The sequence below is a fragment of the Oryzias latipes genome, chromosome 17 (genome assembly GCF_053564925.1).
Source record: "Oryzias latipes strain Hd-rR chromosome 17, Olatipes_Hd-rR_3.1".
Classification (NCBI taxonomy): domain Eukaryota; kingdom Metazoa; phylum Chordata; class Actinopteri; order Beloniformes; family Adrianichthyidae; genus Oryzias; species Oryzias latipes.
The window spans coordinates 32,982,224-33,008,881 of NC_136253.1; the positions used below are offsets into that span (position 1 = coordinate 32,982,224).

Below are 26,658 nucleotides of genomic sequence, written 5' to 3' on the forward strand. Positions count from 1 at the left end.
GGAGCCGAGCTCCCAAACCTGGACGCGGTCTACAAAGTGCGTCTACAGAGAAGAGCACGGGCCATCAGCATGGTCAGCAGCCACCCTGGACATTCCCCGTTTGTGCCGCTGCAGTCAGGCAAGAGGTTTTTAAAAACAAATACAAATAGACGGAGACGCAGCTTCTTCCCCAGAGCTGTAGTCTCCCACTGACTTAAATCTCATTCATCTCAGACATCCCTCAGTACAACACGCCACTGAACGTGCAATAAAGCTGTTTATCATTATGACATTTTTATTTAAAACTTAACATATTTTCTGATTTTTATATTCTTGTATTTGGTTTTTATCGTTTACTTCTCTTTGACTGAGTGCCAACAGAATTTCACTGTAGAAATACAATGACCATAAAAATCTTTGAATATTGATACCTTGAGTTGATCTTAAAGCTGCAGATGTTTTGAATACGCCGACTTTAATGGTGCAAAAGCCAAAAAATATGCAGACTAGATACCCTTATGCAACGTTTTTAGCCCTGAATATCTAATATCTAATTAAATATAAAGTCTGTTTTAGTTTACTTATAGGATTCAGGAAGAATGTAGATGCCTTATGCATATTTATAGAATAATCCCAAAAGCTGCAAACTTTGTTTCTAGGGAAAGTAGTATACAAACCACAATAAAGATATGTTTATTGACATATCCATCAGTGCGGAATCCAATGCAATTTATCCATGCAAATTATCCAAGACAGGAGTAGATCATTTTTCCAGTGCTTTTTTTTTTCCTGAAAAGAAAAAAACTCCAAAGGACTGTAGAGGTATTCCAATAATCTGTACGTCTCCGTATATACACACTGGGGCTTTGCAATAACCGGACGAGGAATGAAAACGTCATATTCTCTCCAAACTGTTGGTCTCACCTTAGATACTCTTGAAGTTTAATTCAATAAAGTCTGTTATAAAAGTTCTCATGAGGGGATTTTTTTCTTTTTTTTTTAATTTTCAAAAAAAAAAAAAAAGTTTGAATAAAACCAAAAATCTGTGATGGAAGAGTAAAGATTTTGCTGAAACAAATGAACAAAAACAGATATGGCAGTAAAATTAAAAATCCAAACGTTAAGGCACTGGGTGGGCCGTATGCTACACCGGTTTAGTCTTCTACAAATAATTTACAGTCAAGTCAAACAGTGCAGTTTTACATTTGTTAACTTAATGTTTTCCTTTTGAGCCATTTATCTATGAATAAATGTAAGGCAACACATTACAAAAAAAAAACAATGAATACAAGAAAAAATATTACAGAAGCAATGTACCAAAAAAAAAACTATGAAGGTTTCTGACTCCTTATATGCCATTGCAATGAAACAGTACGTATGGCTTGGAGCAACAAAATTACAATAAAAATAATGCATAGATTTAAATGATGATCTTGCATGCTTGTCGCTCAACACTCGAAACGTCTAATACTAAAGTCCCACTGTGATATCCAGAGCCTGGTCACCTTTGCAGAGTGATAAGAATACAGAAGAAAAAGGCCATGAACATTAGATAAAGGCATCAGTCACTTTATAGGTGGAAACACTTTGCATTTAGCTGAGGTGATGAAATGACAGAACAGAGATTCACTTTCCTCCCCTGAGACCAAACCTTCAGATCTACAGTCCCTGGATGAAGAAAAAAAAAAAGTACCTTAAAATAAATGCTTGCAAAAGTCCAGGAACCCCCCCCCCTTTTTTATTTTATTTGTATTTTTTACACTTCAGTTTCTTTAATACGTGGAAGCACAGAATGCCTGCTGGAGCTCAGCAAATCTGCTGTCCATCTTCATGCAAGTGTCGCCATCTTCTGGTAGAAACCGAGAGTTGCAAGTTCAGAGGATTGGAGGAAATCGACCTTTTCATGTTCGTGACGCCTCAAGTCTATTAGAGATCTGTTTGTTTTTTTTTTTTGCCCTTTCAATAAATTCTTTCTGTAGTACAGGCGTCCCATTTTTGTGTTGAGGAAGAGGAGAAAGTTCAGGGTCCAGAAAAAGATCCCAACGCTTCAGATGGTTAGCTGAAAGACAGAACAGAGACAGGGTGTCCAGTGAAAGAGAAGCACTTGGCCGCCGTGAGTCTACAACGGAGAAGTCCGTTTGTGGAAAGTGTAACTAAACGAATGCCCCCATTTTAGGAAGTAAAAGCTCTTCATCTGAACAACAGTGAAAGCCGAAGAGCAACCTTTGAAGGTAGTTTAAATAACCCAAGAACGTGTCAGTGAATCGTCCCCAAGTGTCCCTGCACAGAACCCAGGAGTCCACCGACCAACCAGGAAGGGTGTTAGAAGAACCCGGCCACACGATCAATAAAGAGACAGCTTTAAAAAACAAGGCCAACACTTTGGAAGAAGCTCCTGTCAGCAAGTGCTGGATGTCGTGTCTGCTGCTTGGAGGGTGGACTGCGCTCGGCTAGAACACAGGAGACAAACAGCAGGTCACATGACGGACTCCACCCCAGTTTGATGCTGCGCTCACACCGGACGCCATTCGCGCGTAAGATCTGCATCTGAATGACGGTCGCTTTCAGCGCTACGTCTGTGAGCCACTTCGATGACTTGCTGTCCCGCATGAGTCCAAACAGGAAGAAATGAAATTATTACTTTAGTCATAGAAATAAGAGAAATACCATAAAGTTCAGGAAGAGATTCTTCCCAATGTTTGTTTTGGACTAAACCCGCTGAATCAGATCCTGATTGGTTGACGCGACGCAAATTCTTTGGCAAAGTTGGGATTTTTTTAACTCTGGAAACATCGCAAACGGTCTGCTAGAGCGCCATGCCTGAAAACGCACTGCAGGACCTCTGAATGCATCCCAATAACAATGAAACGTTGGACGCCCTCGCCGCAGAAATGGCGTTTGGTGTGAGCGCAGCTCAACCCTCTGACAGGATTCAATGGACTGCCTGCAGCAAAACATCTTCACTTAACGGCTGAAAGAGCGCAGACAGAGTTCATCTAGTCTTTCACTGTACGGAGAAACGTGTGGAGGTCCCAAACCTCCCGTTTACCTCAGCTTTCCCGTGTTGCTTTTAGGGTTCTTGCGGAAGGACTGGTTGGGTATAGAGCGGGTGGACAGAGAACGAGGCGAGGTTCTAGAAAACGAAGCCGGCGGGGTCTTGGGGATCTTCTTTCCCAGATGGCCGATCCACTTCTTCTGCTCCTCCTGGGTCAGGGCCAGCAGAAGCATGTCTCGGGCTGAGGTAACATCGTAATTTACTGCAGAAAAAATGACAAATGTTAAAGATCTGTAATGCGGTTCAACGAGTGTGAAGGAGTTTCATCTGGACAGGAAAGTCAAAAAACACTGCAGAGGAGTTTTCGGGCTACTTTTGGTGCTATGGTGGGAACACAGGAATCCGGTCGGAGGTCAAATGAAGGTCAAAACGAGGGGACCGGGCTTTACCTTTGCAAGGAGCAATGACGTCCTCCTTTTTGTCAAGGTGGTCTTTGTGGCACTTCACATGGCAGCGCCGACACTCCAGGGCCGGTGGCGGCTTGAAGACGTTCCACAAAGGCTTCGAACACGCCTCGCAGCTGGAGGGGAAGTGGTAGAGGGTGGGGATGAACTCGTGGCCCTTGTGGGGCAGACAGTTGGTCTTATCCCCCTGAGGAGCCGTCTCCACTTCAGACTCCTTCCTGCACTCCCCCTCGTTGGCATAAAGAATCTGCACGGACAGGAAGCGGAGTCGCAGACCGGCGCTGAGTGACAGCCAATCAGAGCAAAGCAGGGAAGGTGTGCTGGAGCAGGTTTACCTGGAATATCCTGGGGATTTCTTCGGTTTCGGCCCGATAAACGTCTCCCTGTGTGACCGGTCTCACGTGAAACAGTTTGCTGGATAAGACGAAAAAGAACCAGACGTGAAAATAATTGCAGTGATTTGGACACACGCCAACTACTTTTCACACTTTTTTTAACTGCTTAATATGACGTCACTGATTTCCTGAAGTAAAAACCAAAAAACTATGAGACATTTTTATAAATCAACTAGCATTTTGCAGAGACTTCTGGGAAATTTCCAGGTTCACTGGACTTTGGAACACCCCGAAAGATTGGCGAGTGACCTACTTATGGCGCTAAATAGCGCTGGAATTCAGACATAACCTGGGATATGAAGAGACTGTAGGGCTGTGACGAGTATCCGAATACTCAGATATTTGCCATCTGTTACCGATAAATCGAGTCTGAATATTTTTAACCTCTGCAGATGTTCGATCTTGACATTGCAGCCAATGTAATAATGGCTCTAAAGTGTTGAATAATGTTGGATTTTAAGCACATAAACTAACCGAATGTGTTACCGTCACCAGAAGGAGATTAGTCTTCAAAGTAAAGTGTTGGTGAAGGTTCCCATTGTCAAAATAAAGCTATCAAAATGTTTGTCCTAAATGAAAAAGAGAAGGAAATTAGATTTGTTAATATTAGTTTTGAAAAATCGATTTTTTTTTAAATATAATGGAATAAAAAAAAATGAAATTACGAATATTTTGAAAATTTGGTGATCGGTGACGTGATGTCACGTGACCGTCTGCTAGCATGGCGGCGAAGTCGTACCGGAACGCGTCAGTAAATTGTTCAGCTTAAGCTTTGGGAGCCTTTTGGTTTATCCACCAAAGATGAAAAAAGTCCGTTTGTAAAACGTTTTTTTTCTGTTGGGAACACTGTAGATGAAAGGACTGTGAGGGTTTTCTAGTGTTTGTGTGTCTACATTTACTATCTTCTTGTCATTGATCTTCTGGAACTGTAGCCAGCAGGACATCCTCAGCATTTGTTGTTAAACGATCTTAAATAACAGAAATCTTTAAGTTTTGTTTACGGCTGAAGTTAACCAGGAAGTTGGCAGAAAAAATTTAGAATGTAATTTCTTCCTTTCTGAATCTTTGTGTTTTTATCCGTTATGTTAAGCTGATTCTGATCTCCAGTTCTGAATAAAACGTATAAATGATGCTGATTAAGTACTCGTTGTTTTGATTTTCATACATCTGGTAGAAATATGGTCCATTTAGCAACCACATATTTGTCAAGAATGGTAAATCGACGTGTGAACGGTGGTCTCCACCTACATATCGTTCCACAGCAGCATCCAAAAGTACTTACTCGATGTCGAGCACCATGGAGGGGTTGGACTGCTCCTTATCCTGCTCATCGTTGTAGAACAGAATCTTTTTGCTGCTCACGACCACGTACTGAAAATATGGGAAAGCAACATAAGGAGCGGCCACGGGGAGCGCTGGTTCAAGCGGGGGAACAAACGTCCGCGTTACCTGCTTCTTCCATCCGTATCGCTTGATGTTAGCGCGGTTAGGAATAGACAGCCAACCCTCCAACCTGGACTCTGCAAAGCAGCACAGATCACACGCGTTACTGTCTGTGAAGATACTGCTGGAGGACCATGCAGCAGAGAAATCCAAACTCAACTGGGGAGGAAAAAAAAGTTCAAGGTTATTCTACTAGCTACTGAAAAAAAACAACCAAGAGTTTAGGGTACTCAAACTGGAGCAAATAGGAGGTTAACCGCAAAGATGTCATGCAGGAGGAGAACGTTGGACGGGAGCGACTTTGCAGGGCATGTTGGGGGTGTTAAACTCTGTTTCAGTGAGGATTTGAGAGCTTTAAAGCCATCCACCAAGAAGGTTTCTTAAATGTATCACAGAAAGCAACAGGCAGACAAAAGGTCAATTATAACTGGTGTTACACGTCAGGGGCATGCAGCTGAAGGGGAACTGGATTCCTCCAGTCTGTGTGAGAGAAGTCTTTGTGTCCCAGAGGGCTGGACCATGCCAACAGACAGCTACAGTGTTAGGAGGTGCCAGAAGAACCAAGGAGTCCACGAAAGACACGTTTGAAAGGTGCCAAAAGTGAAATGATTGTTTGGAGTGACCCTATCGAGTATTACGTCTGTGTTAGTGAGAGGCGTTAATGATGTGTCCAATTGAATTCACTCCCCCACTCTGACAGGCTTCTTTCAAAAGTGTTCGGAAGATCGGACCAGCGGGAAAACCTCGAGCAAAAGAAACACTTGAGGACAAACGAGAAGAAACACACAAGAGCTGCAGCAAGCGCAGGCAGACGGGGAGCCTGGTTACTCACAGAGAGAAAGGAATGGAAGTTACAGAGAGAGGAAGAGCAAGGAGAACCGACTGGATGTGAAGGAAATGAGACAGTCGTTTAACCACAGTGAAACCCGGCACGGCTTTTCACAATAAAAGCATTGCAGTGGCTCCTCTCACTAGAACTCTCTCCAGGTGGAAAACGAGTCCAAAAAAAAAAAGAAGAAGCTTTTTTTTTGATCATTTATGAACTTCAGACAAATGAAAACTACAAGCTGGTTAATTAAAAAATGGTCATAATTTGTTTGTAGTGATGCAGAGACTACAAACTTTGGAGTTCTTAAAAAAAAAAATAGAGCAAAACCCTAAAAAATTGAAAAATAGTTTAAAAAAATATATATTTTCTTTTATGAATAAAAAGCAACAACAAAAGAAAATACAAACTTGGGAGTGAGGGGGCACATCACTGAGACAAATGTAATTTCCTGTGGTAGAGAGAGTATTAGGATTGAGAATTAGCAGCAGTACATGTTTGTGATGTAGTTTACAGTAACTGCCAATGAGCTTTTTGTTGGCTGCCCCCGTCTGCAGCTTGGTCCTATTGAACTCATAAGTCTGGTTGTCATCATTGTTTAAGTTTGTTTTTTGCATCTCTGCACCGTTCATCCTGGACACGTTCAGTGTCTTTTGTTCAGTTTCTCTTTGCCCATCATCTTACAGTTTTCATGTGTTTGTAGTTCTAAATTATCACAGAAATAATCACGTAAAAAAAAAGAAAAACACCAGAAAAAAAGAATGGAAAAATGTACTTTACAAAATATTTTTGAAGAATACTCAAAAACCTGTTGATAAAATATTATTTTTTGACAAACACCTGAATTGTTTTTTAAAACAATCTTTTTTTGACCCAAAAAAAAACACTCAACAAAGAAACAAAACTTAAAAACACAGGGAAAACAAATTAAATGACAGAAAAAACAAATATTAAAAGTCAATAATTTGGGGGGGGGGGGGAATCTGATAATCAGTATTTAAAAAAAAAAAAAAAATCACAGAAAGATATTTTTAAAAATCATTGGAAGGAAATTCTTTTTGATAAAAACTTAAAAAAAAACTATTTCCCTTTTTTTAAAACAGTGGGAAAAAAGATTTTAAAAAAACACAGGGAAAAGTTAATAAAAAACAAATAAAAAGATTCGTTAAAAAACATTTTTTTTAAATATTAAAAAACAAAAACTGAATCATTAATAATTCCAAAAAAAAAAACACAAAAAAATGTTTTGAAAAATCATTGGAAGGAAATTCTTTTTGATAAAAACTTAAAAAAACTATTTCCCTTTTTTTAAAACAGTGGGAAAAAAGATTTAAAAAAAACACAGGGAAAAGTTAATAAAAAACAAATAAAAAGATTCGTTAAAAAACATTTTTTTTAAATATTAAAAAACAAAAACTGAATCATTAATAATTCCAAAAAAAAAACACAAAAAAATGTTTTGAAAAACACTAGAAACAAAAATTATTAAAAAAGAAAACACTATTTTCTATTAATGTAAGATTAGCATAAAAAATCTTGCTATGAAAAAGCACGATTCCGTTTCTACATAATCTGGTGTTTTAATCGGCAGCTCGGTCGGGCCGGACACTACTGTACCTGCAATGTTGCTGTCCGTCTCGTCGGTCTGCAGGCTGGTGATGCTGGAGTTTTCTATGCGCTGCTGCATGTCGTTCAGTTTCTCCCGGAGCTGCTCGATGTCGCTCTCCTTGCTGGCCAGCTGCATCTGCAGCTCGTTGCGGTGAAGGCATTCATCTGACAGTTGCTGGAGGCCAGAAGGTCAAGAGTTCTGGATCAAAACCCATCGATGGCCCGGTTGTCAAACAGGGCCGGTGCTGTGTCTGGTTTTGAACCTACCGCCTGCATCTCGCTCAGCTCCTTTTGATATTTGATGGCCATGTGGTTGAACTTGTCCTTCTCCTGATTGAGCTCCAGCTGAAGCTTGCGATTCTCTTTTTCCTTCTTGCGCAGATCTGCCATACTTCCCTTCTTCTTCTGGTCAGCCTTCATGTCTCGGCGATTCATGATCTCAGCCAGCTTGTTGACGGCCTGAAGGAATAAGGTGATGTAGAGGATGAAAGGAGTGCGTGGCGTCTGCAAGACGCTCCAGTAAAGAGGAGGACGTTTACCTGAGTCTTCAGCGTGCGTTCGTTGGCGAGGCTCTTCTCATACTGAGCCCTTATTGAATTAGAAATTTCTTCTTTCTGCGCTTCATATTCTGAAAGAACAAAATGGGAGTTCGCACGCGGACGCCGTTGCATGTCGATGGGAGAAAATGCAAAAACATTACCTTCCTCCTGAGTACGGAGCTCCTGACTTAAGTCCGTCTTTTCTTTGCTGAGATTTTCTACATCTTTTCTTAAAGTGTTATTTGATTCCTCAAGCTGCACAGAAAGGAGAAAAGTGTTGAATCAGAAACGTAGGCCCTGCATCACAACAGCAAAAGAGTGGCCGGCGTTGAACTCACCTGTGCAATAATCGTCTCTTTTTCTCCGAGCTCCTGCTTGTGCCGAGCCACAGCTTTCTTGTACTCCTGGTTGAGCTCAAAGTACTGCTCCTCCTGAAGCGCCCGGGCCAGCTGCTCCGACTCGGCCTTTGTCACCGTCAGATCCAACTGGGCAGACAGGGAGTCCCTGTATCCACAACAAAATAGGGTTGGGCGATGTCCCTTAAATTGGCCGTTGACGATGTTTGCTGTCAACCATCGGGATGGACGATGACATCGTCGGGGGGGTATTTTTACATTTTTCGTTCTTATATAACTGCTATTCGTTTTTTTGCTTTATTCATTTTATTTCCCAACTAATGACTGACTAATCCGCGATGATCCAGTATAAACTGAGGGAAGTGACTTTAACAAAAAAAGTAACAAACAAAATAGACAATGTCTCACATGTTCATGAAAATATAATTTCTGAAAGGGTTTTGATGCTGTCTTGACAAGAATAAAGTTTCTGTAGATCTCTATTGATTCTCGTTTCAGTCCAAAGGGCCACAAAAGCATCTTTGCAACTGATTTTGAAAGGCAAAGATCACATCTGTGGAATCTCTTTTGACTGACTCCTAGTTTGGATCTCTTTCATTTAAAAAAAATCTTGAATTTCACAATCAGACCTCTTATTAAATGTTTTCCATTTTAAAAAGATGCAATGGAAGATCTTAAGGTGGGAAGTCGTGAAAAAAGCCATGGGAGCTCCAGAGCTGAAGCTGAAGGAAAAGGATAGATTCACACCTTTAGCTGATGCTGAGACAGAAATTTTTAAAGCCAAATAATAGCTACGATGTAAACATATTTACAAAAGCATTATTGTTTATGCTCTGGCTTTTATGTTATGTTCATCTGGATCCTTTAGACCTAATAAAGAGCAAAACAATGCCGTGTGGTGAGAAATAATTTTTCAATAACTGATGAAGGTGAAGAATCAACACAGATCCCGACAAGTAAAGGATGGTAGCCTTCCTAAATTTGCATCCAGGTCATATAACATTATTTCCTATAATGCCTCATGTAAAACATTTTGCAAAAGTAAATAATTAATTTTATTGAATTGCTTTTTTTGTTTGAATTTGTTCTCTGCAATTGTCATCCTTATTGTATAATATTTTGAAATTTATTCAGATTACATGATAAATTAAAGTTCTTGTTCATAAACCTGTAATAATATTCAATTCAACTCAATTTTCTATATTTCAAACACAAATGGAAATAAACACAATGGTTTTTAAACCATTGTGTTAATTTTTATTTTGCGTGACACATACAAAAGTCTTAAGAGCAGTAAATTTTATACTGGAGCTATTAAATCAATTAATAATCGAATGAACATACAAACTGCTTGCATATTTCCTCCAGAATTTTGCAGGTTTTATTTAAAATCGACAAAATATTCAATAAAATGAAATGGAGTGGGGGAAAAAACTTTTGTTCAATTTTCACTAAAAATTCACACATTGACCAGCAAGTGTACAACCAAAGTTTTGTTGACCTGTGACCCTGGCAAGAGGCCATCACCTTTACGCGCATCAACAAATTTGAACTCCTCCTAGGAGTTTCAATCTCATAACTCCTCGAACGTCTATAGGGTGGTACTTGGGGAAAAAATGTTGGGTTAAGAAGTTTGCAGATTTTGAACGGCAAGCACGCAAAGGTGGTGTTTCCCTGTTGCTGGCACATTCTTTACCGGAATATTGGGAAATTACTTACTTACAGCTTTGTGTTTGATGGGAAGGGGGGGGGGGGGGGGGGGGGGGTACATGAGCGGTATGTGTGGGAGATTTAAGACTGCGATCCGTCCCGCAGCTCTAGGGGTACAAGCAACCGAACTCAGAACCGGGTCTAAAAGTGTGTGTGTGAATGTCGCTCAGTCCTTAGAAAACATTCAAACAATCACGCGGATTTGTGTTTCCAGTCGTGTCCCGACTAAATGAAGGCTGATGTTATTCTTACATGTTTACGTGCAGCCAGCAAGCAGCACCACCCAAAGCTAATGTTGTTAGCCCGTGTTAGCATACTGCTAATCCTGGCTTCGTTCAGAAAAAGCACTGACCACACGGATTAAAATTCAAATGATGAGCGAACAGGTGTTTCATAATAACCGTAACATTATTAAAGGCACGTTTAGAAGATCGTCTCGTATATTACCGAGCTGACATGTCAATGTTCGGCGCTGTTTAACATTGTTTTGTATTGAATTGTTACATTCAATAAAGTTTTGGAAAAAAAAGCCACTCGGCGGAATTTATGTTCTTCCGGTTTTCAAACCCTACTGCGCATGTGCGAATGATTTATTACGACGGAAAGTGTGACCTTAGTGAACGTTTTTATATTCTGAAAACATTTTTCTGGGCCCATGTACACGGTTGGATTCTAATCCGACCATTGATCCCATCAAGATATTTTGTACACGTAACCGCGGCTTATGGTGTCGACGCGCAACGTGGCGGGGGCGTGGCATCACGATGGTGGTCTCTCCATCGGGATGTCAGTCACCCATCACGATGGACGATGATATCGTCCATCGGCACAACCCTACAACAAAATGAAGTTTTCATTGAAGAACCACAAAGCTGCTATGTCCACAGGGATCAACCAATCAGGGTTTTTGGCCCTGATCCCATTCACATGATTATGATTTTCTGCCGATACAGAGTTCGGAAATAATAACAGATCATTTTTATTTTATAAACCTTTTATCATTTTATACTTAAACAGTGAACCTCTGTGGAATAGTTTGAACAATGGAGCAAAAACAGTGCAATATCAACTAGTAAAAATAGGTGATAATTAGTCATGTGACAAAGTTTAGTGGCTGTAGCTTTAGGATCTTTAGAGCTATTGAACATTTATGATAAAATGTTATTCAGCTTTTCATAAAAAAATCTTCTAAAAATCTTTGTCGTAGTATGATTATGAGGATGGACTTTCATAGCTAGCTCTTCTTCCACTTTCGGCTTCTCCCATCAGGGGTCGCCACAGCGAACAAGTCGCATGGTAAATTTGGCAATGTTTTACGCCGGATGCCCTTCCTGACGCAACCTTCTCAAACCGGGCTTGGGACCGGCACAGAGGTAGAGAAGGGAATAGGGAGCAGCCTGGAGTCGAACCCGGGTTTCACAGACGGAAGGCGCTGCAAACCAGCACGAGCTAAACCGGCTCAAAAACTTTCATAGCTAGCTCATATCAATAAAACCAAATCCGCGTCGGCTGCCTCTCCGACCTAGCCGGGTGCCCAATTTGCGCCCCGCCACTCATATTGAGCTGCTGCCAGACCTTCACGCCACGCCCATTGCTCACACGGCGCCACAGGACCTCAGATCCCATCTGTAACCTTGACTTGACATTGAAACTGGCCGCCTCTGCCATGCCAAACGCATTGGGAGTGAACGCAGCTTAAAAAATGGGTCCCAATGCCCCCCTGCTAAACACTCAGCATGAAGGGGTTAGATTGGGGGGGTTTAACCACCAAATGCGACTGCGTCTGGAGCTCACCGCTCCCCCAGGGCACGGGTCAAATGCGGAGAACTGTTTTCACACACCGAGGTGTGTGACGTAAGGGATAATGGCCGACGAAGTGTGCATTATCAGAAATTACCACACGACGTGGAAGCCTGAACCGTCCGACGCGAAGTCCGTTAATGCTGATAATGCAGACTTCGAAGGCCATTAACCCACTTATACCGTGGTCACTTACAAAAGACATAAATATTCAACCAGTTTTTAGTACTTTGTTCTTGTTATTTTTTTCAATTTGGATCGCTTTTTTCACAAAAAGCGGACTATTTGTTGCATGGTCCGATCTCAGGTCTCGACTGCAGCGGCAAATGAAAGCGATATTTATGTTGATGGTCACGGCGTGTTGAGTAAAGCATCTTTCAGAGAGAAAGTTCCCCTCTGACCGATTGTTTTTGTCCAGATGATGACGTTTGTTTTAAAGAAGCCGGCGCAGTGATACAGAACATTTAAGCCATGTGACCGGAACTTCTTTTTTAGGCGTGCATTATCACTGTGGTGTAGCACTTTTTAATGCACACCCAGCAGCCAATCAGAATCGAGTATTCACCTGGACCATGGTATAAAACTTTATCCTTTTTGAAGGTCATTGTTTGAGTTTAGATGAACCAATAAAGACACTTGCTGTCAGTTTTAGCTACATTTTTGGCAATAAAATGTTTCGATTCATTCATTATATGCAGACTTCTACTAGGGACTTTTATCTGAAATAATAAGATTTAAACATTTAGCGCTGATGATAATAATGAGAATGAAAATAAATATCCAATCAGGATACAACATTAGTCTGAAACCAGGTGATTGAGCCAGATTTCTGATCACACGATCAAGGGAATTGTGTTTCCTACCTTTCACTGCACAAGTCCTGCACCCTTTTTTGAGTGTCCTGCACCTGCCGGTTTTTCTCCTCAATGTCCTCTTTTAGCTCCCTGACCTGAGTTTTGTAAAGGGTCTACAGGAGGAAAGGCAAACATAAACACATGACTGCACTCAGGAATGGAGGGGAACTTGAACGTCCCGAATTGTACTCACAGAAAAATACTGTTCGGCTTCAAGCTGGTCCTGAAGTTCCCTCATCTGTCCCTCGTTGCCTCTGTATTGCCTGAAGACACGTCACACATTAAAAGAATGGAAAGAAAAGAAAAACCGTAGAAGTCAGTAGAATCAGGAGGCTGTAGGGGGAGTAAACAAGGGCTTAAGAGTCGGAGAAAATCCTATTCCTGAAGTGTAAACTCTGGAAGAGCGGCTTGGCCACAGTCATACCCTAAGCTGGAATAATAGCGCCCTAAAAGCTGTTTAACAACGGCTTTGTGGAGAGTTAATGCTACCGCAAACTGGAAGAAAGAGCAGACGGCGTACCCAGGAAGGCCGTTCCCAAACCTACTTAGTCAGCTGGGCCAGCTGGAACTCCAGCGAGCGTCTGTTCTCCAGCGCCGTGTTGATCTCCTGCTTGAGCTGCTTCTCTGAACATCTCAGCCGGTCCAGATCCTGCGAGCGGCTCTTCAGGTCGGTCTGAGCGATGACCCGCTTGTTGGACTCCTGATCCAGCTGGATTCTCAGATTCTTGACCTGAAGAAGGCGGGAAACGAGCGGGTGAGGAGAAAGCCCCAGCAGATCGGAGTCATTCTTGCTGCACCAGCCGTTTACTAACCTCGTCTTCCAGCCTCTCCTTTTGCTTCATCAGCTGCTCCATTTTCTGCACCGACTGCTTGAGGTCAAACTCCAACATGGAGCACTGCTTCTCAACCTCCAACACCCGACTCTCCGCCCTCATCCTCGCTATGTTCTCCTCTGACATCTTATGCTGGACGGCTGAAAAAATTGTCAAAAAAATAAAATGTCAACCTTTGAACAAACATGAATACATAAAGTTTAACTTAGAGTGCGAGTTCCCCGAGAATCCAAGACAGTTTGTACATTTATAAAGTTAAAAGTAACAAAAACAAAAAAGAGTTTTGTTTTTTTAAACCAAGTTTTGAGAAACTTTCATCTTTTACATTTGTCTCAGTCGTCAAGCAGATGCTCAAGCAACTGTATGCATTAGAAATATCAAGGAAGTAAGTTTGAACACAGTATATGTACAAGAAAATATCTAAAAGCAAAAAGTTATTACTGTGCAAAATATACCAAAAAAATAACTTGTTTAACTCCAGTTTTTGTCCAATGGAACCAACATCCTTCTTTGAAAAACATCCAAACATAACTGATAGATCATCGCTCCAATACAAAAACATTTCGGCCCATATTTAAAATGCAACGAGGTAAAGTTCAGGCTGACTTGAATCTGATGCTTTACTCATCTCCAGAGGTTGAATTTTTATCTGACGGCCAAATAGAAAATATGGAGCTACAATAATATTCTAGGATCAATTCCAACCCAAAAAAAAAAAAAAAAGATTTTTGGCGAAAAAACAAAACAAAAGATAAAGGAGTGATGAGGAAAATAGCAAAAGAGTTCAGAGGACATGCTCTGAGTGGCATACCATTCATGGCAGCCGACTTGGCCTCTTCGATGGACTCGTATTTGTCGGTGAGCTGCGCCCGCGTCACCCTGTGCTCCGTCTGTTCCTGCTCCAGCCGCTGCTGCAACGTCTTCAGCTTGTAGTTCAGGTCGATCTCCAAGTTGTTCTTTTCCTGTGGGGGAAGAAAAGCATCAACAAGCACACAGTGAGGGTTAAGAGGACACAGTAGTTTAAACAGATATCTGCCACTGCGTCTGCTTACCTTCTCCAGGTTGTTGCTTCTTTCCTGGGCCTGCTTGCGTTCTCCTTCTGCTTTAGAGAGGCTGAGCTTCAGGCTTCTGTTGTCCTCTTGCAGTCCAGCCATCCTTGCTTTGAGTGAAATGTGAAATAATGTTAAGTATCAAGGCAGTTATAATGTCAAGAGGGTGTTTTCTCATCAAAATCGACATATCTTTAGACAAATAACTCACTTGAAATGAGGAAAAATGACTTTATCGCTTCATGTAGGGACATTTTGAGTGATTTTATGAGATTTTGACACAAATTCAACACCCTCAAAGTCTGGTTATTGCTCCAAAAGGCGTTACCTTGCAGCTCTCTGATCTCCTCGGAGCCCAGACTGTTGTTCCTCCGTTCTGAGTCCAGGGTGCTCTGCAGAAGCAGAAGCTCCTTCTCCAGCTGCGCCTTCTCTCCATCCGTCGCTCGACTCCTCTCCTGCAGCTCTCGGTTCAAACTCTCCAGCTGGCTAATGGTCTTCCCCATCTCCGAATGGTTTTTCCTGAGTCTCGCTGCTGTGTCGGATTCTGCGCGTAGCATGTTGTTGGCCTCTTCCAGCTGTCAACCAACATACCAGGTTAGGAAACGTGGCCCACCGGAATTTGCTGCTACAACAGGGTTCCTACAAGCATCTTCAAGTTGAATCTAAAGACCTTTTTTAAGACCATGCGATTTAAAATTAAAACCAATTTCTTTCCCAGAAAAATGACACCCTTCAACTTTAGAACAATCATTTATTAAGAAAACAACACAGTATTTCTGAATGTGAAATGGAGTCATAGCAACTGGAGCTAAAGTCTTCATCCTTCAAATGTTTGTTGCTCATCAAAGTGGCAATTTTCTGAATGTACCGTGTTGCCCCGCTTATTCGTGATTTCACGAATTCGCAGTTTTTTCTTCAGTCACGTGACTCCGGTTCATTGCAAAAGCTAAAGACAATTGTATGAAACTTCTGCATCCAAAGGAGCGGAGATGAAGCGCACGCCGGCCCGTCGGCTTCCTCGCCGGCTGCTTAAGAACATCTTAAAGCTATTTCCACCGGTTCCTGAATCGCTATGACCCAGGACCCATGACATCAGCTGACCGGGAAATATCCCGATACGCTGAGGAAGACAATCGGGGAGGGGAGGGGGGGTGATCATCCGGATGAATGTCAGAATTTTTATCTTCTCCGGAAAGAAGTGCCGTACCGACGTAACGTACTACCGGAGCGACGCCCAGGACCTCTTGCACTCGACTGATGAAGGAGGAAGCACAGGCTCCTGGTTTTAAGGCACACAGTGGCGGCGAAACTCCTAGTGTGCGTTATAAAATGTGTGGTACAGTCTGTTGGTCTGAATTTAAAAAAAAAAATCTATGTTTAGAAATATTCCAAATGTTGTTTACAAAGAAGTAGAAATGTTAGAGAAGGGTTTTTGATGAGTAACGATCAGTGAGGGACATTCTCCAGCCGTGGGGGTGGTTCTGCGTGTATTTGTTTTTGGCGTTTTGGCGGTTGTCTCTGCTCCCTAACTCCCCCAAATAAGGGGGGGGGGGGGAGAGGAAACTTTTATGACCTTTTATGAGTTTTATGTCTCCATTTAAAAATCCTAAAATGAAAAACAATGACTCAGTTTCTACATTCAAAGTTAGACTGAAAACATTCCTCTTTGGACAGGCTTATTGTCAGACTAGTTAGTATTTAGAGATTATTTAACTTAATGTTAATTTGTTTAAATTAAACTTAATAACTTTTTCCTTTAAAAGGCTGCTAGAAGTTGAAGCTGGGGTAACTATGGTGCTCCGGGGTTCTGTCCTCTTTCCTTTTTTTACTTCTACCCTTCCTCTCCTCTATTCTTGATCATAATTTATCATTTAGTTCTCCATGCCTCTGTTTGGTGCAGTGCGATTCATGTATTGTCCCTCTTTTCCTCTCCCCTCCTGGGGAGTGGGAGTGCTTCCAGATTTCCAGTTGGCTCATCCGTGCTCCAGTTCCTGACCGTTTACCTCGCCTTCGCTCCCGCTCCTACACCTGGCTGTGGTTCCTGTCTCCAGCTCGACTCGCGCCCTTGACTGTCCCCACAACTCCGGCTGGATGAAGCTCGTCTGCTGGACTTTTATATATATATATATGTAGTTGTAGATTTAGATAAGTTAATTCTTCTCTAAGAGTTCTGGTAAATCGCCTGTCCGTCCTGGGGGAGGATCCCTCCTTCATGTGGGCACCCCTGAGGTTTCTTCGTTTTTTCCGGAATCCATTTTTTTTGGGAGTTTTTCCTTACCGCAAAGGGGGGGTCTAAGGGCAGGGATGCCAGTATAGCTTTGTCAGTTTGTTAGTTCATTTTAGTATTTTCCTATTGAACTCTTTGTATTCGTGATCCTTTTAAGTTCATGTTTTACTTCGAAGCCCATCGAGACGACTGTTGTTGTGATTTTGGGCTATACAGATAAAATTGAATTGAATTGAATTGAATTGACTCTTCATTCAATGTTGTTATTGTAGCAGTCATTATTCATGTCTGGCTCATAACAGTGTGACCCTGAATTAGTTTGGGTTGTTTGCTGTAGACGCTGATGCTTCAGGCGCATTAGCAGCTGACTGGATAGCGTCCTCGCCTCGTTTAATGTACATTTCCCGAGGATCAAAACTGTGGCTTTTTACCATGTTGTTTGTGGCACGTTTCTTTTTCTTCTTCTTCTTTTTTTGTTTTTTTTTTTCTTAAAGGGCGGTGTGGATCCAGCCTATTGATGCATAACTTTTTTTTATGCAGCTCTTTATTATTTTATTGTAGTAATCATGGTTTAAAAAATAACATTTTGGACCAGAAATGTGAAATGGAGAAGTTTCAAAAAGCACAATTTTTAAGGATCAGATGTCAAAATTCAAGACTTTTTTTTAAAAGGATTTTTATGGTAATTTTTCCAAATTAAAAAATGCTTCAAGACTTTTTAAGACCCTGTTCAAGTTAATGTTGTTTGTGAAAATATACCTGCTTCTGCAGCTGGACAATCCTGTCATTTGATGCTTGTGAGTTCTGGCTGATCTTCTTCATGTCTTCAAGCTGCTCCTTTAAAGTTGACACTGGGTGAGATGAGAAACCAAACAGGAAGAAGTTTCATTAAAGAAATGCATAAATGCAGCACCGAGAACACTTGAATCCGCTCATTACTCCTCCCTTTACCTTCGTTCTCCAGGTTGCGCCTCTTCTCCGCCTCCTGGTCGGCCTTTCTTTGGTACTCTGTGAATCGGTGCTGCAGCATCATCTTGTCCTTCTCAAGCAGAGACATGCTTGCTTCCACGGTCTTCCTCAGGTTCGCCTGTGGCAGAGAAGAGCAGAACAGAGCAGCTGTGACGCAGAGAAAATCCATCTTTTCGCCAAAGGCCACAGGCAGAAAATCATTTGGATCACTTTGCATCTGCAAATTAAGTCCAATAAAAAAAGCCAGGATGTGCTTTCATTTCGATAACAAAATAACAACAACAACATCCACCTCCTCATCCAGTTCCTTCACGATTTTTTCAATCCTTGTGTTGGATGCCCTGAAGAGAAAGGAAAAGAGTTTACAGTGTCATTAAGATAAATGCTGACGCTGATGGATATTCATGAAAATGTACTGATGCTTCATTCACTCCATACCTGCACTTCTGCTCCAGCTCATCCTTCAGCTGCATTTCACCGTGAAGCTGCTCCTCCAGCTGGTGGATGCGTTTCTGCAGACTCTCCAGCTGAACAAGCGTGGAAGGTCAGCACATGTTTAACCAGGCGGACTGCTTTTTTTCTGACGCATTCTGGTCTACTTACATGACTTTTGTCTTCTTTTGCAGAACTACTATGTTTTTCACGGGCCTTCGCAGAAGTGGAGCAGCGTAAAAGACTGGAGGGAAATACCACGGACACTGTGAACGTACAGTTTTAAGAGTGCAAGAAAAAAAAACAACACCTTTCGCCTTTACTCAAATATGAATAAACGCAGACTTTTTTAACCTTGAAACTGCTCTCATAGCTTTTGATCAAGCAGGTTGTGTTGAAGAAAGGAACACCAGCTGTATAAATAAAGAGAATGTTCTGCACAACGTTGGACATTTTGGCATTATGCCATGACTACTGTTGTGGGTTTTCTGTTAGGCCGGTTACCAGGAGGTGTGATCAGACACGAAGACTGGTGTCTTAGCTTGTAAAATGTTATGTGAATGTTAAGTTGTGGAAAAAAATCGACTTATTTTTTGTCAAATTTAAAGGTTCTCCTCTTTCAAAACACCGGACAAAATGATCTCCTATTAAACAAAGGGAAGGTGTACATGTGTATCAAACTGTATTTTAGTTGATTTCGCTTTCGTTTAGTGATTTTTCATTGTCTACCTTGTGTTTCATATTAGTGTTTGTTGCATTGCGTTCTAAAAATGACCTGAAATAGTTGAAATCCACGATGTAGTTCTCTTTATTTTCTACAATTATTATACAATTATTAAGGCTGTAAAACTTGTCACTATAAACTTTCTACGCTTTTCTCAGACAAACACAAGCATGTTTCCACTTTTTTTTCTTGGTTAAACTCTCAAAGTTCAAACCTTTACAGAAAAATAAGCCCAGTATTATGGAATGAAAACAAAGATCTGCTCGGGGTTGAAGATTTATGTAGATTTGGTAAACTGAACGCAGTCTGTACAGGAGACACGGCATGGAGGAGATCGACAATGGCCTACAGCCAATCAGGATGCAGAACACAATGTGCTATATAAAAAAAAAGCTTTAAAAAAGCGTGCAAAATTTCACTAAAAAACCCATGAAACAGTCAGTAGCTGCATTTTCATGAACTCTAAAACTACGCAAATTGGATTCATGATATTAAATTCGCCTAATGAAAAAAAAATAACTCACATCAGGGCTCCAGACTAACTTTTTTCACTAGGAGCACTGTGGCCCCTAAATGAAAATTTTAGGGGCACAACCAGAAAATTTAGGGGCGCATACCGTAAATCAACATGCTAACCAAATCTTCTAATTTCCACTGTATTATAAATACAGTAAATAAAATAAATAAAGTAAATAAATACTTTAATTATAGATGCAAAAATTACAATGTGCTGTTTCAAATTCAGTGTCAGATTTTATTCTGCACTTTTGAAGATGCAACAAGAAGGTAAACTGACAGCACCATCGCTGTCATGACAGAACCAATAGCAAACAAAATACCATAAATTTAGAATAAAAAAAAGTTTTTAGTAACAAGTGATTACCGTAGTAACCTTTCGGTCATTTCACAGTTTCAAACAATACTTAAATGTATATAACCATTAGGGGATGGAAATTCATGTTGGCGACACCAAATACGTGCAGCCAAGAAGCACAATAATTTGAGATCACCCAGATGGACGCAAAACTGCACAGGTCACACCAGGTGACCTGTGCAGTTTTGCTTTTTTGTTTTTGCTCTAACATCACCTGTCAATCAAAACCAAAATATCACCAGAAAGGGGCGGAAGCAAGACCCCAACCTGAGCGAACGCAGCTGCAAATTTAGTACTGAACTGACTGAAAGCTGCCCTACAGACTACAAAACAATGCATTATGGGACATGCGTCCTGATGGGTTTTTTGTAGTTCACTGATCAAATGAAATAATTGAAAATGCAAACTGATTAAAAAAAGGTTACATACATCACAAAACATTGAAATAATTATAAAAGATGTAATATCACAGATCATACTTAGGGGGAGAGGCATAATTATTAAATTGAATGTTAAGGACAACTCCAACTTCCTGTTGCAGCTTCGCCTTCATGCCCCCCCCCCCCCCCCCCCCGGGCGCTGGTTCATCCTAAACACGTCTATCGTTGCATTTTCCACACGTGTTTTAAGTGCGTCTAAGACTAAATCGTGTTGTCGCTCACACGTGTTTAATGTTCGAGCCCCGTTAGCTGTCACGCATGTAGGTGTGGGACATTTATGCTCCTCAGCTGACCCGACTCCCGCGGGAGCGGAGTCATGCCGTTACAGCCGTGCATGAGAGCCGTGGTTTGCTTCGCGAGTTTGAGACCCCTGCTGTACACTCTGGCACTGGTACACTAGCTACAGGTCGGAAGAACGAATCAATAGTTCGCTAGCTGTTCATAGCTCAGACGCACATATCAGGTTGTGATGATATTTGTCTCCGTTTCCTTCCCACAGATGTTTACGCGCACTCGATTATCTCTAGGCCCCGCCCCCTCCACATATTTTAGCCACTTACAGTGACTTTCCCTATTCTTCTCACACGCATTGGCCGCCTCAGGCATCACTCAATGACATGCGAGTGTGCGCTCGCGTGTGCTCCAGTCTCACGAGTGTGTGTGTGTCTGTCTGCGTGCGTGTGGGCTCGCGTCTCATTGATGATTTCATTGCTCATTTCATTGATCATTGACGGGCCGCTTCCACGTTTAATGAATAAAAATATACGGAGGGTGGGGGAGGCAAATTTACTGGTCGCGCATGTGCGACTGGATGTAAAATTCAGTCGCACACTCTCAAATTTTGGTCGCAAAATGCGAGCAAACGGTCGCAGTCTGGAGCCCTGCACATTTACCGAAAAAAAACAGTTTAGGCGCTTAGAGGAGGCTACTTTGATAGATGATGATGAGCGCCAGTGAGAGACTGAATCTGTATCTGCTGTAAATCAAAGCGTGGTTGAATGACTCATCGCGCGAGATGGTTTGTGTTTTTTCGCATTATTTTGATTTAATCAGGGCTCCAGACTAACTTTTTTCACTAGGAGCATAGTGGCCCCTAACTGAAAATTTTAGGGGCACAACCAGCAAATTTAGGGACGCATACCGTAAATCAACATTCTAACCAAATCTACTAATTTCCACTGTATTACTAATAAATACTTTAATAATAGATGCAAAAATTACAATGTGCTGTTTAAAATTCAGTGTCACATTTTAATCTGCACTTTTGAAGACGCAACAAGAAGGTAAACTGACAGCACCATCGCTGTCATGACAGTACAAATAAGTAAAGAAAACTGATGGAAATTTATCTTTGTGACACCAAATAGGTGCAGCCAAGATGCACAATAAGTGTGTTTGAGATCACCCAGGTGGACGCAACGCTGCGCAGATCACCTGGTGTGTGACATATTTTTGTTTTTGCTCCAACATCACCTGTCAATCATCACAAAAATATCGCAAGAAAGGGGTGGGAGCAAGGGGCAAACCTACCCTGACACAGCTGGAAACTGAACTGACTGAAAGCTGCCCTACAGACTACAAAACAATGCATTATGGGACATGTGTCCTGATGGTTTTTGTAGTGGAGTGATTAATTAAAATAATTTAAAATACCAATTCATTAAAAAAGGCTACATACATCACAAAACATTAAAATAATCATAAAGAATATAATAACACAGATAATACTAAGGGGGAGAAGAATATTAAAACTAAATTGAATGTTAAGGACAACTCCAACTTCCTGTTCTCCTCCAGTCTTGCTGCAGATTCGCTTTCATCTCACAGCCCCGCCTGGTGTCCCCAACGATCCAGGCGAGGTGCCGGTTCATCTCAAACACGTCTATCGTTGCATTTTCCCCACGTATTTTCAGTGTGTCTAAAACTAATGTTGTTGTTGCTCGAGCGTGTTTAAAATTCAAGCCCCGTTAGCTGTCACACATGTAGGTGTGGGACATTTATTCTCCTCAGCTGACCCCACTCCCGCGGGAGCGGTGCATAAACCCTTTGATGCGCCGCCGTAACCGTAACCAAGACCAAAACCTAAACCTTCCTCCGGTTCTGTGCGGCCCAGAGAAAAGTTCAGCACGGACTGCATGTATTTAGAAAATTACGAGCGAATAAATACTTTCTAAAGGAAAGTAAGGAACTCCTTAATGTGGTCCGGGGAGGGGGCTGTCAGGTTTCCTGCTTTCAAGCCCGGTCATTGTCACGCCCCCATGAGTCATATACCCCACTGTGATTGGTTGCTTTATCAGCTCCGCACACGACAATGAAAAAGTGTCATTCATACAAACTGGCGGGCTGCAGTTACATTAAACCTTCATATTAAGGCGGGGGCCGCAAAATATCATCTTGGGGGCCGCAAATAGCCTGCGGGCCGCGAGGTTGAGTCCCCTGCTGTACACTCTGGCACTGGTACACTAGCCGCAGGTCGGAAGAACGAATCAATAGTTCGCTTACCCATAGCTCAGACGCACATATCAGGTTGTGATGATTTTTGTCTCCGTTTCCTTCCCACAGATGTTTACGCTCACTCGATTATCTCTAGGCCCCTCCCCCTCCACGCATTTTAGCCACTCACAGTGGCTTTCCCTATTCTTCTCACACGCAGTGGCCGCCTCACAGACAGGCATCACGCGAGAGTGCACGTGCTCGCGTTTCATGAGTATGTGCGCGAGTGTGTGTCTGCCTGCGTCCATGTGGGCTTGCGTCTCATTGATTATTTCATTGATCATTGACGTGCCCCTTCCACTTTTGATGTATAAAAAATACGAAGGGTGGGGGAGGCAAATTTACTGGTCGCGCATGTGCGACTGGATGTAAAATTCAGTCGCACACTCTCAAATTTTGGTCGCAAAATGCAACCAATTGCTCGCAGTCTGGAGCCCTGTTAAGGGAAAATTTGTAGATGCAAAATTGTTTTTTTTCCAACATCTCTAGAATTTTGGGTGAATGAAGATACAGCGAGGGACCACTATACCTGTACAAGCTTGCAATTCACATTGTGTTTGTTATATAATTTTTTTAAAAAGCATGAAGAGAATAAGAAAACATAAACCTAAATCTAAAAGCATAAACTGGAAACAAATCTTTCTTTTTTGGGTAATCCTCGTGTCTAATGGAGTTTAGATCGGGAAATAAACTAAAACTCAAATGTACTTCAGCAGTCTGGCTAAAATATTTAAAAAAAAATGTAATATTCCTCTGCCTTAAGAGCACTTCAGCTGCATTTACTCTAAACACCTTAATGTAACTAGGATGTTTTTTTGGAAACGAAGAACCATGAACTTTGTTTATGGTTCTTACCTTTTTTAGTGGAAAAGTGGACTCTCTCTCCACATTCATTTTGGAGCTCGTTTGACCTCTGTGGCTCACTTTTTTTGTTAAATAAACGTGCAACTTTCAGTTTAGACAGAGTGAAATCGAAACTCATTAGAAGTGCTAAGTACTTTACGCCCTGGCCTTATTTGCTGGGTGATTGTAAAAATGTTGGGACATTTTAGCCCCAGGTTCCTGTGGTGGAGTGGAGGGGCTGAGAATGTGACCCTTTTTGACCCCGTTTCCTGGAGAGCTTCGTGCAGGTAAAATAAAGGAATTCATTGTGACTTTCAGCAAACGAGTCCATCCGGGAGACTTACTCTTGGTTGCTGTAATACGTGAAGCCAACAAAAGGGAGCTGGTTCCCCACAAAGGCCTTTGGTATGGGGAAGGTCTCCTCTTCTCCCCGGTCCTCCTCGATGTCATCAAAGTTACTGGTGTCGGTGTCGCTGCTGAGCTCGGGGACGACGGGGGCAGCGGCTGCACAAGGCACAAAAACAGAAAATATTCCCCATCAGACACAAGGAATGCATTATGAAGGTTCATGTTTGTAAACTCACACAAACTCTACCATCATCTCATTGGTGGCGTTTGTTAAACGCGTTGAGCAAAGTTAAAACAGAAAAGTTTTAACAGAAGCAAAAATAATAAAGATTTATTCCCATTGGCTTACACATCAGTGCATTATAATTCCCACCAGTAAACAAAGCAACACATTTTTCATCTGATACATTTTGTTGGCCATTACACAAAATACTTTTCTCGCTTAATAACTTCAATGATTCATTTCAAAATTTTCCATCTAAAATGCTTTCACAGCCTTAAAGTTCCACTCCACTCATCTTTTGAACTATTTTCCATGTCATCTTTTAATTATGATTATTCATTTTCAGCCAAAATTTTAAAAAAAGTATTTTTATAGTACATTTTTTCAGGAGTTCATCAGAAATTTGCCTCACAAATGGGGCTCTCCGGCTTTACAGTTATGGGCCGGATACCAGCTCGGACGAGGAAGCAGGGAGCAAATACGCTCTGTTTCAAGTGGCATTTTTTCATCTTTACTGATTCCCAATGATTTGACTAAGGGAACATATATGTCCCTCCATGATCAGAAAAATGCCCCAAAACCTGTTAAAAACACCAAAAACCCAATTCTAATGGAAGTGGGTCTGTCCGTTTTTTTTTCTTTGACTGTTCTCCAAGAGTGAAACTGTAAAAGTGTTTATTAAAGAAAAGAAAACACCAGAGCGCTGATCTCAGCTCAGTCACACATTAAACATAACGGCACAAAAGACCCGACTTCACAAAGATTTCTAATGACCCTGCAGTGCAGTCCCCGCCATCTGCATTGACCTGCTTCACCCATTGTTATCTTAGAAAATGCTGTGCTGCCAGTTATTACTCTGGGCAGGAATCGCTTTCGGTCTTGGAAAGGATACGCCATGAATGGCTCGTCTGCAAGAATTTCCTGCAACTGTCTGCAGTAGGTCAAATGGAAAACATGATCACTGGCTGCATGATTGAAGTGACATTGTTCTGATGAAACGGCCTCTCTGAAAACCCAGGACCCTAACAGGGAAAAACGTCTTACTGTCTCGGATGTTCTCCCATGTCCACTGGTCGTTCTTGAAGAAAGGATGCCTCTTGATTTCATCGACACCGTTACGGCCAAGTCGAACTTCCCTGCAAGGCCAAGAAAAAAAAAGCCCACGGTTTTGTTCTTTTTAGCAAACATCTTCTGCTAAACATACAGCCTCTTTCTCCCCCCGTTTGCTCTCGCAGTGCCTCACCTGTCTGTCAGAAAAGCACAGATGAGATTCTTTGCATCATTGGAAATGTCGCTATCATCGGGGAAGGTCAGGGCATTCTTGTGGTTCATAATTTTGCTGTAAGTCCCAACCAGAGAGTCTGCATAGAAGGGAGTGTCACCTGTGCACCACAACAACAACAAAATGAATGGTTAGCATTTATGTTCTCACCAGAGGTTCTGCTCACATATCATATTTAAAAAAAAAACAACTTACCAACTAGCATTTCAAAGAGAAACACTCCCACTGACCACCAGTCACACTCTCTGCCATAATATCCATCTCCTCCCTGGGATTTTAGTACCTCAGGGGAAATGTAGTCTGGAGTTCCTACTGCTGTGTCACATCGTACCATTCCATCCTAAAGCAGAAAAACACGTCTGTTTGGTCTGTCATGGTACCATCATTTAGAGCAGAGCGTAAGTATACGTTGCATTTTTCTTCAATGCAAAGATGTATATTCTTTGTGAAATAATTAGCAGAACTATGTTCATATCTAAAGAATATTATAGCCCTAACATGGAAAAAAAAGATTCATGTTTCTATTTTATTTACAGGTTTCAGAGGAAACTTTGATGCTTTTTGTCAGAGCTCATATGAAGGATTACCTTGTTCATCTTCATGCAGGTCCCAAAGTCTGCAAGCTTGAGGTGACCTGCTTTGTCTAACAACATGTTGTCAGGCTTCACATCCCTGTTAAAATGAACACAAATTCAAAAGCATTACCAAGACGGGCTGCAAACCTATGGCGTTATTAATAACCTCTGGATATTCTTTACTAAAAGGGCATTACTGCCATTAACAATACTGAATTCTACACCCACAATAGGGCAATCTATTATTTTCCACTTATCGTTTCTACAAGTCGTCCTACTTAGAAAGATGAGTTTGGTCAGTAATGTTCATGGATAAGCTTCAACTGCGAGAGACAGAAAAAAAAATGAATCCAGGAAATCACGTTGCTTGATATTTA

General features: G+C 41.6%; 1 protein-coding gene across 4 annotated transcripts in view; it reads right to left on the reverse strand.

The window, feature by feature from the left end:
* Positions 1-656: 656 nt before the first annotated feature.
* rock1 (Rho-associated, coiled-coil containing protein kinase 1) overlaps positions 657-26,658 on the reverse strand; it is a 48,150-nt gene continuing 22,148 nt past the window's right edge. Inside the window, exons 6-34 of one of the 4 annotated variants that reach the window (XM_078934242.1) lie at positions 26,294-26,378; positions 25,902-26,046; positions 25,668-25,806; positions 25,469-25,560; positions 24,198-24,357; positions 18,651-18,723; positions 18,486-18,574; positions 18,340-18,388; positions 18,030-18,165; positions 17,838-17,929; positions 15,180-15,426; positions 14,855-14,961; positions 14,614-14,764; positions 13,782-13,942; positions 13,515-13,699; positions 13,163-13,232; positions 12,979-13,082; positions 8,588-8,753; positions 8,411-8,504; positions 8,250-8,338; positions 7,978-8,169; positions 7,720-7,885; positions 5,283-5,353; positions 5,116-5,204; positions 3,774-3,852; positions 3,424-3,685; positions 3,029-3,236; positions 2,361-2,429; positions 657-2,038 (exon numbers count right to left, since the gene is read on the reverse strand). In XM_078934242.1, coding sequence (XP_078790368.1) covers positions 2,378-2,429; positions 3,029-3,236; positions 3,424-3,685; positions 3,774-3,852; positions 5,116-5,204; positions 5,283-5,353; positions 7,720-7,885; positions 7,978-8,169; positions 8,250-8,338; positions 8,411-8,504; positions 8,588-8,753; positions 12,979-13,082; positions 13,163-13,232; positions 13,515-13,699; positions 13,782-13,942; positions 14,614-14,764; positions 14,855-14,961; positions 15,180-15,426; positions 17,838-17,929; positions 18,030-18,165; positions 18,340-18,388; positions 18,486-18,574; positions 18,651-18,723; positions 24,198-24,357; positions 25,469-25,560; positions 25,668-25,806; positions 25,902-26,046; positions 26,294-26,378 — 3,553 coding nt within the window. In that variant the 3' untranslated portion in view covers positions 657-2,038; positions 2,361-2,377. Of the gene's footprint in view, positions 2,039-2,234; positions 2,430-3,028; positions 3,237-3,423; positions 3,686-3,773; positions 3,853-5,115; positions 5,205-5,282; positions 5,354-5,817; positions 6,159-7,719; positions 7,886-7,977; positions 8,170-8,249; positions 8,339-8,410; positions 8,505-8,587; positions 8,754-12,978; positions 13,083-13,162; positions 13,233-13,514; positions 13,700-13,781; positions 13,943-14,613; positions 14,765-14,854; positions 14,962-15,179; positions 15,427-17,837; positions 17,930-18,029; positions 18,166-18,339; positions 18,389-18,485; positions 18,575-18,650; positions 18,724-24,197; positions 24,358-25,468; positions 25,561-25,667; positions 25,807-25,901; positions 26,047-26,293; positions 26,379-26,658 lie in introns of those variants that run through there. The other 3 variants (XM_011487016.4, XM_011487013.4, XM_078934243.1) reach the window with 3 other exon arrangements.